The sequence below is a fragment of the Rhinolophus ferrumequinum genome, chromosome 19 (genome assembly GCF_004115265.2).
Source record: "Rhinolophus ferrumequinum isolate MPI-CBG mRhiFer1 chromosome 19, mRhiFer1_v1.p, whole genome shotgun sequence".
NCBI classification, from domain to species: Eukaryota; Metazoa; Chordata; class Mammalia; order Chiroptera; family Rhinolophidae; genus Rhinolophus; species Rhinolophus ferrumequinum.
Window position 1 is genome coordinate 41,525,348 of NC_046302.1, and position 15,827 is coordinate 41,541,174.

The following is a 15,827-nucleotide window of genomic DNA, read 5'->3' on the forward strand; positions in this document are numbered from 1 at the left end:
TCTATTGTTGCATCTTAAATTCAAGTTGATGATAATTGTAAATACCTTTAAGGTCAGGAACTATACTTTATTATTTTAAATAAGAATTATTTGCAGTTTGGAAAACTTGTAACTGTGGGCTTCATCTTTTTATTGTCTTTTTGTGCCCAAGGTTTAGGGCATAAACTTTGGCATTGTCAACTTTGGCTGCACTTTGAAATCCCTTGGAGAGCTTTACAGAAGACCGATGGCTGGATCCCACCCCTAGAAATTGTGATTCAGTTGGCTTCTGTTTGTAGTCAGATAGGAGTTCTGAAGTGGTTGAGCTATTAGGGGGCTCTAACTTTTTTTTTTTTTTTTAACTTTCACTTGTGTCAGCTTTCCCTTCTTTAATGCGGTGATATACATATGCACAGTGTAATCATCTCACATCTAACTTAATGGGTCCCTTGGAGGTATTGCCACATTTGTTTTGCTCCCAAGTCTGTTCCTTCATCTGTCCTTCTCCCCTTTTTTTCTCCTCTTTCATCATTTTTCAATTTGTTGGAATTGTCTGGTAGCAAGTTTTAAGACACTATTTCCTGTGATGATAGATCATCACTATTGGTATATCATCACTGTTCTAACTAGGAAGTTGATCTTTTAAAGTACTCTAAAGTGCTTACTTGGGCTCCTTTTAGAGACTAATGACTTTGTTTAGGTACCAAAATTAGCATCCAAACTCCCAAAGGAACCTGATCTTCATAGAGGGTTAATCTGCTTGGAAACCATAAAATTTTCTAGGCACCAATTAACTGATCACTTCATTGGTTCCTGAGATGCAAGTTGCATTGATTTAGCTTTTGCTGTCAGGGTTTAACTTAAACACTGCGAGAAAGTTGCTCGACAAGCCCAACTAGCTGGTAGTTCTTTAGAGATCAATTATGCGGGCATGTTCAGTTCTCCATCTCCATCACCCGAAGCGCTGGTCTAAGAGTAGTTGTATCTCTGTCTCTGGAAGAGCTTTTTTAAAAAATAAAGTATTCTTTTCCTCCTTCCCACACCCCACTTTAACACACACAGATTGAGAATGGGAAAGGAGTGGAGGGAGCATGAGAATCTGTGTTATAGAAAACGTACCTCTTGATTTTAAAAGCTTTGGATAGTTGAGTATGCTTATCCTGTTGCTTTATTTGTTTTAATACAGTACAAGCTTTATTTTACGATTATGGTTGTACTGTAGTAATTTACTTAAAATTTATGGGTGTACTGTAGTAATTTACTTAAAATTCATCAAACTCCAATTTGCATGTTTAGCATGCAGATCTTATTCATGATTTGAAAAAAAGGACTGCTAATATTTGTCTCTTTAGTAAGATATGATTTCTGTATCTTAATGTGGGTGAATGTATATTCAATTCAGGTCTTTCAAGTCAAATGTATTTCTAAATGTAAAACTGAATTAAAGTTATTAGTGGTATTCACTAGTGAATTCTAGAGCATTTGATATCAATAGTTGGCCAGTCATTATGATTGAATCATCGGGAAAGGATGACTGAAAATAGTACTTAATGGGGTACGATAAACCAGGAACCATTGTACATAAACACCCTAGGTGAATCTGTGTCATAGATATCTCTTAATAAAATTAATTGAAGGAAGAAATTTATGTGTATAGATGTGCAGGTGGCTAGTAGTAAAGTGACATAATTTCCATGTAGTTAGGCTTTTAATCAGTTGCATATATTCATGATACTGTAATTTGTTTCACTATCTTTCTGGTAATTTAGAAAGTGAAGTATGTAGACTAGCATGTAAAACTGACAGCACCTCAGACTCCTAGAGTGCTTTTTAAATGTAGGGCCTCTTGATACATATTTAACAGGGCTGGCTAACCTGACGAGGGTTCTGGTACCGCCCCTTCTGAAAGAATAAGCTAGATGACTTGATAGTCTCCTTCATTTAAAAGATTTTATGAAATGTATTTTTCAGTTATCAGTTATTAAAGTTCACCTTAGTTTCCAGTTTTCTAAAACAGTGTTTCCCAAAGTGTATCCCACAGACTCCTGGGATATCCCATGACCCTTTTCTTTTAGGGGATTCATGAAGTCAATTATTTTCATAATAAACCTGAAGCATTATTTGCCCTTTTACCGTGTGACATTTGCTCTTATGGTGAAGAAGCAGTGGTGGGTAAACCCTGGTACCGTAGCATGAATCAAGGCAGTGGCACCAAACTCGATGTATCTTCATTGTTCTTCACAGCCAAACACACATGTTAAGTGTTGGGGGAGGGGGGAAGCCAGTTTCACTTAAGAATATCCTTGGTGTGACTCTGGGTGGTGAGCACACAATGGGATTTATAGATGATGTATTACAGAATTGTACACCTGAAACCTATGTAACTTTACTAACAGTTGTCACCCCAATAAACTTTAATTAAAAAATAAAAAGAATATCCTTAGTGAAGCAGTAAAAAGTTTTTATTTTTAAAATCTCTACCCTGGAGTGCATATCTTTTTAATGGTGTGGTTAAATGGCAGTGTGCATAAAGCACTTCTGCATATCACAGTGCAAGATTCATCTCTAGGAAAAGCACTTGTGTGACTGGGCTGCAAGCTAAATAAGCTACTTTTTAAAAAATGGAACACCACTTGTGTTTTTATTTAAAAGAATGACTGATGGATAAACCATAGTTACTCAGACGTGGGTGTTTAACAGGTATTTCTTTGAAAATGAGTGAATTGAGCCTGCCATTCAAGGAAAACAACTATTTGTTGCCAATGATAAAATCTGATCTTTCAAGTGAAAATTAGATTTTTGAAAACTTGTATCTGCCACCATGGGCTTGCCAGCTCCTCAATACTTAAGACTTTTCTGATGAGATTGGTGGTGATATTAAGGAATTTGATTGTGTGTGTGTGTGTGTGTGTGTGTGTGTGTGTGGTGTAAGGAAATGTGTTAACATTTGGAAGATCTCTGTAACTCATTAAACCAATATGTTTTCAGATGACCAATGCATGATGTTACAAAACCATGCATGGGTAGGAGATCCATTCAAAGTACAATATAGACCAAAGGATTTTTGTATAACAGAGTCAAGAAGTTTATTGATATGGATTCAAATTTCACATTGCAATTAACTTTTAAGAAGCCACTTGTTGTATTTTGGTGTTGAATGAAGGAGGAATATCTATTATTATCTTAAAAGGCTATTAAAATACTCCTCGCTTTTCCAATTACTTATCTGTGTGAGGCACATTTTCTTTATATACTTGAACCAAAACAGCATATCACTACAGATTGAATGCAGAAGCAGATGAGAATTCAGCTGTCTTCTCTTAAGCTAGACATTAAAGAAATTTGCAAAAATGAAAAACAAAGTCTCTCTGAATACTGACTTTTTTGTGTGTTTTGGAAAATTGTTATTTTTCATAAAACATTTATATTAATGCATAATAGGATTATTTTAATTTAATAAATACTTAAAGTTTTTAGTTTTAATTTGTATTATGGTAGCTGTCAATAGATATGACTCACATAAACAAAGGCTATTTGGAATTCTCAGTAATTAAGAATGTAAATAAGGAGAGCTGAGACCAAAGAGTTTGCTATTTTTAAAGTAACTAGTTGTCTGTATTATTGACTAGACTCCATTGTTTATGTGGTTTGTATTATATTACTGTTATTTCTGAGAATGTTATTAATTCCATTTTTGTTCAGTAATTACCTACTGGGAAACATGTAGCAGTCAAACTCAAGTAAAAAAGGAAATTCATTGGCTTGGTCTGGAAATAGAGCTGGCCTCAGAGTTTTGGATCAGGGTCACAACCAGCCAATATCATCAGCACTCGATCTCTTGGTTTTGTTTTCCTTTCTTTTAGAGTTTCAGGTAGGCTCAAGTCCAGCAGAAAGAGTTTTTTCTCCCCTCTGCAGTTCCAGCGGAAGTCCTGGAGCTGTCATTAGCTTGACTTGGGTCCTCTCTCATCTTTGAAACAACTAATGTCGCTAGGCAGTGGCTCTGGTTAGTCAGGCTAGGGATTGTCCCACCTGCCCAGATGGGGAGATTCTCCTTGGAAAATCAGAGTACTCTTACAGAAGGGGAAGTATATGCTTGCAGACAAAAGCAGCTGTCAACTAGAGGACTTCGTGGATTCTTCTTTTCACAACCTCTAATTTATCCAGAAAAATGTTAATTTTTAAATAAGATTCTTTAAGGTGAAGCTGGTGTGCCAGTATGACATTTAAGTCTAAGATCTCTGCGTAAAGAAGCACACCTCTAAATTTGTTCCTTGTAGCTCATCTTAAAAGTTATCACAAAAGCATTGTGATTCTTGTATTTCCATCTCAGGTTTTTATAATCATTAATACCTGTTGTACAATCCTTTGTGCTTTTAGAGGTTCTCCTCCAGCTGCCCTCAGTGTGATGAACCTCAACTCCCAGATGTGCCTCTGTTTTGAATCTAGGCTACAACTTGTCCTGCAGGCCATTGAACTAAACCTACACACTCTTTTTTTCCCCTGCTTGTAAGCTTATGATTAGAATTTCTTCCTAGTGATGTTTCACCAGGCCAGGCTTTTCTTTTTTTTCTTGTTACTCTTAAGCACTTTTCTCAAATATTCCTGTATTATTAGTTTATTGATAATTGCTTAAAATATCTATAACTTCAGGAAAATATATGTCTCATATAGAATACAGCCAATAATTCAAAAGTAAACAGACATCTGAGAAATAAAAACATGTCAACATCCATTAACTAAAATTTATGATTTACTTGGGAGCCCTTCAGGCCAGTACTCAGCCTTTTTATTTTTAGAGAGTAACTTAATTAGCTTGGTTGTCTGGCTTTGTAGTCCATGAAGTTGCTATTGAACCTATGGTCAACATCAAGTGACAATTTAGGATTAATAACAAGGCTAGAGACGAAACACACAGTAGTTGGATAGATACAAGAATAACCTCTTCCTTTTGCTGATTTTCTACCTCCCATTATCCTTTCACTAGGGGATGGTCTGAACTTTATCTAGTATCTTTATGTTAGAGACTTTGAGATAGGCTTAACTCCTCTACTTAGCTCTTCAAAACTCGGCATACTTCACCTCTTAAATCTTAGTCTTTCTTCATCCTTCTGTTAACCTAGCTAGGAAGTGGGTCACCTTTTGACTTTTCCTTCTTTTCACCCCTTACACTTAGTTGATTAAAGAAATCTAATCCGTTCTACCTAGAAATATTCTATTGGTTCCCCCTTGGATTTCGTTGCCCAGGCCTCTAATCTAAGCCCTGTTACTCTTCGGATCATTGTCGTCTAACTACTTTCCTGTTTCCCTTTCCAAAGCTGTTCCGTATCCTCTCACTATGGTTTTCTTTCTAATGCAAATCTGATGTTATTTGTCCTCCTCTTTCCTATTAGGAACCTACCTACTCTAGACGTTACACCTGTATTCTTATCCCTCTGCTTTTTCCTATGATTTTCCTTTAGCCTGGTAGTTCTTCGTACTATTCCACCAATAACCTAATGGCTCTCTCCTGGCACATAATAATATTGCACTTCTCTGTCTCCTCTCCCACCTTGAAATTAGGCATGATGTAGTGTTTCTCAGCCTTGGCACTATTGACATTTTGGCCTGGATAAATTTTTGTTGTGGGGGGCTGTCTACTGCATTGCAGGGTGTTTGTGGATAGCCCTTGCCTTTACCACTAGATACCCAGTAGCAAGCACTCTGCCTCCCACTTCCTCATCCAGTTGTGACAATCAAAAATGTCTCTAGACATTGCCAAATGTCCCCTGAGGGGCAGAGCTGTCCTGGCTGAGAACCACTGACATGGCCATATGACTTTGGCCAACCAAATGTGAACAGAAGTAGTAGTCAGCCTTCAAAAGACATGCATGAGTTATCCTATCTCTTCTCTTGCCATTTAAGGACATATGTAGGGATGGAGCCTTTGTTAGCCTAATCCCTAAAAGATGACAATGAGCAGTGCTCCCAGTTTATCTGTGATAGACGTGTAATTTATGCAGAAAATGCACCCATTGTTTTAAGCTACTGATACTTGGGAGTCGGTTGTCACTGCACATGGCCTAGCCTAGCCTGACTAATACATCATGCAAAGACTTATTCTACCTGTGGACCATTCTGTGCTTTCTCATTTGTAGTCTCAAATCACTTTAACACCTACCTCTTTTAGCGCCTGTTAGTGTAATGTGTTTCGATCTTCTAGATCAGTGGTCCTCAATGGAATAAGTACTGCTCTTCAAGACATGTTGTGGAAATTAGTGGGAGAAGCTTTGGTCAACGGGGGCCAGGGATACCCTCCTGCGATGTGAGGGACTTTGAAGAATTACCTTACATCCCACAATACTTTCAGTTGCCCCAGAAATTAATGTAGGAGGAAATATATAATTAGTGTAGAATGCAACTCCATCCTAATTTGTACTCAGTTTTTCAGAAATGAAATAATTGAAGTTGTTTTGTTTGGAACTTTATCAAGTTGCCAAAACAACACACCTGCCTTGGAAAGTTTGAATTTGTAGCTGTCATTTTTATGATGATTCTACATAGAAGTGCCATTTTTATTTAGGCATGGAAGGCATAGCAGGCGTCGAGCACACTCAGCTTGCATTTCCACCAGAAGTGAGTAGTGGCTACCAACTTAGGTGAGCAAGCACCTGTACTCCTCCCCACTTTTCTTTACACCTGGCACGTTGTATTCATATAAAATTTGCCTGGCTCCTACATGTCTTTGAGTTTGAGTTGTGAGTCCTTGGATGAGTGGTTTACTTTAGTTTCTGCTCTCCTAAATTTTCTTTGACAAATTTTAATAGGAGAAAGTGCAGAAAAATGCATAATGCATTTTAGGAAAAAATATTTTTAAAACAAAATAAACATTTTAGTATTCAGACAATAGCTACTTTTTACTGAACGTTTTAAAATTTGATGTGCCTGAGCGTTTTTATTAAAATACATAATTTATTGTATATTAATCTTTTTCTCCTTTGTATGATAATTGGGGCATTGTTAATTTTTTAAAAAAAATACGTGTAAGTGGGTTAGAATTGTTTTAGGATCTCTAATGGGTGATACAAATTATTTGTTACAAAAATGGCATGTTTGTCTGATAGAGTTGAGAACCATTTTCTGATTATGTGCTACATTTTTGTGTGTCTGTAGTGATTTGCATATAGTAGATACAGTGTTTGTTGAATTGGTCAATTTATGATTCCCAAATTGCTTCTATGTATGTACACTGTTGCATTTAATTAGCATAGGGCCTCTGTAAAGTTGGCAAGGCAGATATTGTTCCCATTTCATAGATGAGAATTGAAAGCTATGTTAACTCAGTCATGCTGCTGCTAGAGCTTTAATTAGAACATGTAATTTTATTTATACCAGTTTAGGGCCCTTGTCTACTATCATTACATACCACTCCTTAAAAATATTATAATCTAGAGCTATTTAATATAGGAAACATCTGTATACTCTTGCTGATACTATTTTTTATATAAGTAACTTTTAAATAATGTTTTAAGCACTTGTGTTTATAGGGATGCAACAAATCAAACACATGGAAAAGCTATGTTTCTTTAAGAAAGCAAGAATATTTTCATTAGTTTTCAAAGAATAAGCAATTAATACAGTTTCTGAGATACCATAAGGCCCAGAGATAGCTTAAATTTTAGAAGTGATAACATCTCATGGTGAGATTGTGGTGAAATATAGTCAAACACTTTAATTACATAAGAAATTGATACAAATCTTTTGGAATGTAATATCAGAAAATGAGTTCAACAACAAGGTATTTGCACTCTTCAAAATTTGTTGCAAGGAAATACCACAGAATAAAAAGCTATAGTCGGGCCGGCTCAGGGGCTCAGGTGGTTGGAGCTCCGTGCTCCTAACTCCAAAGGCTGCCGGTTCGATTCCCACATGGGCCAGTGGACTCAACCACAAGGTTTTCGGTCCTGCAAGGGATGTTGGGCTCCGCCCCTCTGCAAATAAGATTGAACGGGGCACCTTGAGCTGAGCTGCCTCCCGGATGGCTCAGTTGGTTGGAACATGGGCTCTAAACCACAAGGTTGCCAGTTCGATTCCTCGACTCCCGCAAGGGATGGTGGGCGCCTTGCAACTAGCAATGGCAACTGGACCTGGAGCTGAGCTGCGCCCTCCACAACTACGACTGAAATGACAACAACTTGAAGCTGAACGGCACCCTCCACAATTAAGATTGAAAGGACAACAACTTGACTTGGGAAAAAAAAGTCCTGGAAGTACACACTGTTCCCCAATAAAGTCCTGTTCCCCTTCCCCAATAAAATCTTAAAAAAAAAAAAAAAAAGCTATAGTCAATCACAGACTTTTGCCTGGTATGTGTCAGGAACTGCTGGGTGGTGGAAATTTTTAAAATGAGAAAGAGTTGCTGTTTTCTTGAACTTCTAGATTTGTGGCAGCAGAGTGAGAGACAAATACATAATCAAATAATTAATATAATGTGTTGAGTTATAATTCAGGTGTGTTTTAAATTTGAGGGAGGGATCAAGTACTATACTAGGGAACACGCAATAAACGTAATTCTCCAGGATTGGCGGGGGAGAGATAGTGTATTAGGGAATAGTCTTGGAGAAAGTGAGACATTTAAACAGCATTTGAAAAATGACTAGTACTTACCAAGTGGATAAAATGGAGCTGAATGTTTTAGGTAAAAGAAATAGCATGAGAAAGAATCTGAAAGCACACACAGAAATGCATTCATTTGATAATATGGAGCACTTACAAATACATGTCCTAGGAATTGGGTATATAATGATGAATAAGACAAGTACAATCCCCGTTTTCTAGAGCTTTCAGTCTAGAAATTAAAATTGTTATGAGTTATCATTCAGAGATTTCAAACTGGTGGTACCATTGTTGGGCCAGATTTGAGTTGAAGGTGTGTCTTGTTTGGCATACACAGTGGTTTCTCTCTCCCCTCTTCTTCTTCCTCTTGCCCAACAAGTAAATTGCCAGTACTTAAAAATGAGATTTCACATCCAGATAGGCATGGAAGGCATAGCAGGCGTCGAGCACACTCAGCTTGCATTTCCACCAGAAGTGAGTAGTGGCTACCAACTTAGGTGAGCAAGCACCTGTACTCCTCCCCACTTTTCTTTACACCTGGCACGTTGTATTCATATAAAATTTGCCTGGCTCCTACATGTCTTTGAGTTTGAGTTGTGAGTCCTTGGATGAGTGGTTTACTTTAGTTTCTGCTCTCCTAAATTTTCTTTGACAAATTTTAATAGGAGAAAGTGCAGAAAAATGCATAATGCATTTTAGGAAAATATATTTTTAAAACAAAATAAACATTTTAGTATTCAGACAATAGCTACTTTTTACTGAACGTTAGGTGTTAGGCACTTTACACTGTAGATTTTCTCATTTGAGCCCCTATATTCTCCTTTTAATCCAGGTTTAGAGAGTTTAAGTAACTTAATTTGTCAAACTACTTAGTGTCGAACTATTTAGTGGGATTCAAATTCAGATCTCTGACTCAGAATACCCCCCATGCAGGTATTCTTTGGTTATCCAGAAAGTGTACCTTCAACATGTATTTATGGAATGTGGGCACATATTCAAAGATACAAGAAAAACTGCTTCTTCTCTACATGGGGCTTATAATAGTTGACAAGACAGGCATTTATGTAAAACAGGTAACAATAGAGGGGAGCACATGGTAAATACCAGGTGATTGATAGGTATTCTGAGGAGGCCCCAAACTGCCATGCAGCTGTGTCAGGGAGAATAGAAAGGAGGATGCTGATAGAAATGACTAAGGTAAAGAATCTTGTAACTTTGTGAGACAGTGTGGAGGTAGTAAAAGAGACGTAGGTCAGAGTACACCAGTGCTGGGTAATGGAATGGAATTAATGCTTTAGAAGTAAAGGTTATCAGAAGAGAAGAGGTTTTCGTATATACTGATGAGTTAGTTTTACTTATTTATTTGGTGGGGGGCAGATTTTTAAAGATTCAAGTAAATAGCAAAAGAAAATAAAAGCAAAATAAACATGGAATGCAACACCATCAACAAGCAAATAAAAACAACCTAGCATACAAAGTACAGCCTCCACTCCTGCTTTGTTATTTATTCTTAGGTTGATGGCCTTTTCTTAGTCTGTGTGGGATCTTCCCCCCCCTTTTCTCCCCCCCCCCCGCCCCCCCGCATTCTGGTTCAAGTCATTGTTTCTCAGTCTAGTTGTGTAGGACACAGCTCCCTGGCCCATGCTGGTGTTATGAGCCTTGCACTTCCCCAGCTGAGGCAGTCCGTCGCCAGTGAGTCGAAGGTCAGCTGCTCACGGCAGCCCAGCTCCAGGGAGAGCCATTGTTCACAGTCTTAGCTGTAGAGGGGTGCAGCTCACTGGCTCATGTGGGAATCGAACCGGCTAGGCGTTAGGAGTGCAGCACTCCAACCACCTGAGCCACTGGGCCGTCCCCCTTGTGGGATCTTGAGGTCAGATAAGTTACTTTAGTTTTGTATGTGTTGAGAGGATTCTTCATTAATACTCATTTTCTATATTTTAATTTGTTTTGAAAATTATCCTGTTGCTTTTACAGGTAAAATCTTTCGAGGAATTCAGTGGCCTTTTTTAAAAAGATAACTTTATTGAGATGTAACTCACATACAATAAAATACACCCTTTTGGAGTGTACAGTTCCGTGGTTTTCACTGTAGTGGCAGAGTTGTCCAACCATCACAACTATTTAATTTTAGAACATGTTCATTACCTCCAAAAGAAACTCCGTATCCCATTAGCAGTCATTCCTCATTCCCCTTCCCCCAGCCTCTGGCAACCACTAATCTAATTTTTGTTTTTATGGTTTTGCCTATTCTGCATGTTTCGTATAAATAGGATTATACAATATGTGGCCTTCTGTGACTGGCTTTCACTTAGCATGTTTTCTAGGTTCGTCCATGATGTAGCATGTATAAGTACTTAGTTCCTTTTTGTGACTGAATAATGCTACATTGTATGGATATACTCATACATTTATCAATAGAGGGACATTTGGGTTGTATTTACTTCTTGGCTGTATAATGAAGGGTGCTGCTATGAACATTTATGTACAGGTTTTTGTGTGGGCGTAGGTTTTCAGTAATCTTGGGTGGAATTGTTAAGAGTGCAGTTTCTGGGTCATGAGGTAACTCTATGTTTAACATTTTGAGGAATTGTCAGACAACTTTCTAAAAGTGGCTGCACCATTTTGCAATCCCACCAGCAATATATGAGGGTTTCGTTTTCTCCACTTCCTTGCCAATACTTACTGTCTTTTCCTTTTGATATATCCAACCTAGTGAGTGTGAAATGGTATCTCCTTGTGGTTTTGATCTGCATTTCCCTAATGGCTAATGATACTGAGCATTTCTTATATGCTCTATTGGCCATTCTCTTTTGCCAATTTAACAATTGTTATTCATCTTGTTATTGTCAGCAGTCTCGTTTAACACAGATGGGTGTTAACTGATAAACAGCATTTTGTACTAGGTGATGGAGAATGTTTCATGTGTATTAGTGATAAATTTTTAGGTTTAACTAGTTGTTAATCAAGAATATTTTAAAGTCCTGGTCTTCATAAGTATTCCTTTTAGATCGAAAGTCATAAGATTTTACTTTGGGTGACTAAAACAGTCAACAAGAGTTGACGACTGAGCATGCCTCTATAATAATGAGAAGGCCTAACTTTAATATTTTTGGAATGTCAAAAATAGCAACGTTTTAATTAAGTCATTAAAAATCTAAGCAACCACATTTTCATTATGTGCATTGAGTCTGAGTTAACTGGAACAATTCTGTCTTTTCCCAAGTAATTGAATCTACTTTGTAAAGTATGTTCTAATATCTGTGTCTCTCTTTTTTTTTTAGGTTATCCTGAATACCACATGTCTAACAGTTTCCCTTGCAACGTTAGCCAGTGTTTTTCACTGCCTCCAAAAAATTAAAATTGCTCTGGAAATTGGAGACATATTTGATTTAAAAGAAACAACTTTTAACAAATGGACAATATGTCTATTACGAATACACCAACAAGTAATGATGCCTGTCTGAGCATTGTACATAGTTTGATGTGCCATAGACAAGGTGGAGAGAGTGAAACATTTGCAAAAAGAGCAATTGAAAGTTTGGTAAAGAAGCTGAAGGAGAAAAAAGATGAATTGGATTCTTTAATAACAGCTATAACTACAAATGGAGCTCATCCTAGCAAATGCGTTACCATACAGAGAACGTTGGATGGAAGGCTTCAGGTTAGTCTTGTACTAGAGATTTTTAATACCTTCTGTAGTGGCAAATTAAAATAACTCTTGTTTTCTCTTAAGTTATTGGGGGATAATTTAACCCTCCGTCTCTTTAGATACTATACATCCTATACTGATACACTTTATGGGAATATATGGAACTATGTCTTCCATACAATAAAGATATATCTTAAGAGTTTTTAATGTTCTGATGGAAAAAAGTTGAATATAGAAAATTTTGAACATAAAAATAAGCAGAAAAAAACTCATACCTTTAGTACTTTGGTATTCATCCTTGTTGCCTTTTTTTCCTTTTTGGTGTTATATGCACATTTTAAAAACTGAGTTATACTTAGCTCTTTTATAATTTAGAAATCTGATATTGTATGTTTGGTATTGTTATATGAAAAACAATCTGGAAGAATTCAAGCATATCTTTAAAACTAAAACTTGAGTTAATTTACAAATTTCCACCCCCGCCCCCACTCCGGTTCAAGCCGTTATTTCTCAGTCTAGTTGTGTAGGACACAGCTCCCTGGCCCATGCTGGTATTATGAGCCTTGTGCTTCCCCAGCTGAGGCAGTCGGTCTCCAGTCGGCTGGTTGGCTGCTCACAGCAGCTCACGGCAGCTCTCGCCAGCTGCCGGCCGCTCATGCTGGCTGCTGGCCACTCATGGTAGCCCACCACGGCAGCCCACGGCAACACGGCAGCCCAGCTCCAGGGAGAGCCATTGTTCACAGTCATAGCTGTAGAGGGTGCAGCTCACTGGCCCATGTGGGAATTGAACCAGCGACCTCGTGGGCGTTAGGAGCATGGCGATCCAACCACCTGCACCACCAGGCCCGCCCACAAATTTTCTTTACCTGTTATTTTGACTGGTCACATTTTTCACCTGTTATTTTGACTGGTCACATTTTTCACGTAGAACTACATAATAAGTGCCTGTGTTTAATATTTTTATAAAAAACATAAAAATCTTGTATTGCTAGATTTAAAACTCTTATTTCTAGATTTTAGGCATAGTTTCTACAACAAACTTCTGCTTTTTTGGATCTTTAAAACCCGAGCAAGGGCCTTGAAATCATACCTGAGTTCACTGCTTTATAACTATGGCCAAGTAAGTTATTTTGAGCATTAGTTTTTCTCATTTATGAAATGGGAATTATAATGCTGACTTTGTAGAAGGATTAAATGTGAGCATGTATAAAGTGCCATGCATAATGTGGGAGGAATAACCGATGCTCAGTAAATGGTCATTTATTTTTCCTAGGTGGCTGGTCGGAAAGGATTTCCTCATGTGATCTATGCCCGTCTCTGGAGGTGGCCTGATCTTCACAAAAATGAACTAAAACATGTTAAATATTGTCAGTATGCGTTTGATTTAAAATGTGATAGTGTCTGTGTAAATCCATATCACTATGAACGAGTTGTATCACCTGGAATTGGTAAGTAGACTTTGCTTTTATCTTAGAAGCACAAAGGGAAAAGATCTCAATACTATTTAAATTTTAAGTTAAATTATAAATTTGGAGATGGCCCAGGACTTTCAACTAAGGTTAAAAAATCGGACATTTTTAATGAAATATAAATATTTGTATTTGAACTTTGCAACAAACTTTTATTTTGATTGCTAAAACTAAGTATATATGGTTGGTATTTTGACCATTCAGAATATTGTTTTTGAAAAATAACATGGAAAGCACTATAGAATTGAATACTTCATATGTTGTCAGATAGCTATTATAGTGCTGCTCATGAAGTTTTGAATCTGGCTTATATTTAAAGTGTGTAATTTTAAATATAATGGATAATATTTTCATGGTAATGATTAATGTTTCATTTTCTTTTCTCCTTTAAAAAAAATTAAGATCTCTCAGGATTAACACTGCAGAGTAATGGTAGGTAACCTGTTTCTTGTAACTTTCTTTGCTTTCTTTCATCCTCTCCCCTCCATTTTTTATTGGCTCAGATTTAATTTGTGTGGATGCTGGTAATATTTATGAGAAAAAAAACTTACTGCTTTGGAAATGTACATTTTCGGGAATGGGCGTGCATCGGCATTTAAAACTGGATTTAAATAGGCTATTGGCTTTCATGATTTGACCTGCTATTTATGAACTAGTCTAAAAAATATGATAGGAGAACATAAAACATACAGAGGAAGAATGTGGGTATAAGTAAATACCTGCAATGTTTGGTAATTGGGAATCATGTATAACATCTTTCAAAAATACCAGTATGCTGATCTTTCTTCATTTCAACCAAACTTATTTTTATGAATGACAATTTTAAGAATGACTTAAAACTATATATATGGTTTTTTTAAAAATATTTTTTCAGTCTTGTTACATTTTGAGTAAATAAAACAAGGCTACTTTACAGTATATGCTGATCACAGATAACCTAGTCCCATTTAAAAAAGGAGACAGTGTTTTGAGGTGGGGAAATGAAACGGGGGGGGGTGTGTGTGTGTGTGTGGGGGGGGTGTTTTTTTTTTAGTGTTTTATTTGAGAACAGAAATCTGTTAAAACTTTAGCTCTGTTACTTACAACATGTTAATGAACTTAGAATTCTGTAGTGACGCTGATAAAGAGCCACTAGCATCTTAGAAAGTTGTACCATTGTTCTGGAGGGAAATTAGTGGCTCAGCACCTCTTTCGTTGCGGAATCTTAGAGGTGGTCAGAAATATAATCTGACCTTAAACAGAATTTAGGAAGAGCATGAAAGTCTGCTTGTTTTCATTCTCTACTTTTCTTTCACGTCACTAATGATAGAGGAAGACTTGAGTGCCTTTTGGTACTTGTTAATGGTTAGTAGGTTTCTGAGAACAGATGGGTTGGTAATGGAAGCTGTTGTGGTGGTCTGGGAAGGGTAGTTTTAAGACTGGGTAGAGCTCTTTTGCTACAGACATTGAATGATATGTCACTTCCCATCTTCACCATTCTCCATCCGTGCTTTTGGAGAATTAAAGCATTTAGCTCAAAGGGTGTTAGGGGTTGAGAGATTGTAGTGATGGTTATATCCGAATCTCTCTAGGAGGGTGGTTGTGAGGGGATCCAATTCTGAAGATTCATACTCCTACCCTCTCCTAAAATACTGCCGTTATTCAGTACCTGTTGTTGATGGGATTGTGTGTGTTCATGGCCTCTTTTTAGTGGTCCTAGGGCTGTCTTCAGCCTGTAGATCCCTCTGCTGGTGGTTATATAAAGGGCAGCTTCAAAGGTTTATTTCCTCCGAAAACAACAGGTGTTTCTCACAGCTCCTTCTAGATTTGGACAAAAAAATAATACAATGCTAGGTAACTGAAAGTTAAAAAAAAAAAAAAGGGATAGTTCCTTCATTTTTGAGTTGGAATTGTGGTCTCATCTAGCCTGTCTCGTCTCTTTTATGAAACTTTCCATGACCACATTGACCTGTGTATTCATTTTAACAAATATTTAATGAGCATGTATTGCCTGGTACTGTGTTAGGTTCCAGGGACAATAGGATAAATAAGGTGTATTTTCTCCACTTAAGGAGCTCCTAGTCTATTGGAGGGAAGAAAAGGTAAATGAGACAGTGACAGTATCATCAGACAAGTGCTGTGGCCTGCCTGCTCGTGCT

At 37.3% G+C, this 15,827-nt stretch overlaps 1 protein-coding gene across 4 annotated transcripts in view; it reads left to right on the top strand.

The window, feature by feature from the left end:
* The window catches only part of SMAD4 (SMAD family member 4), an 87,179-nt gene that overhangs the window by 35,916 nt on the left and 35,436 nt on the right, over positions 1–15,827 (top strand). For all 4 annotated transcript variants that reach the window (XR_004421068.1, XM_033087536.1, XM_033087535.1 and 1 more), the window contains 3 exons: positions 11,853–12,232; positions 13,494–13,668; positions 14,092–14,121. Coding sequence is in view for 3 of the 4 variants with exons in the window: in XM_033087536.1 (XP_032943427.1) it covers positions 11,984–12,232; positions 13,494–13,668; positions 14,092–14,121 (454 nt within the window). In the remaining variant the exon portion in view is untranslated. The remainder of the gene's footprint in view (positions 1–11,852; positions 12,233–13,493; positions 13,669–14,091; positions 14,122–15,827) is intronic.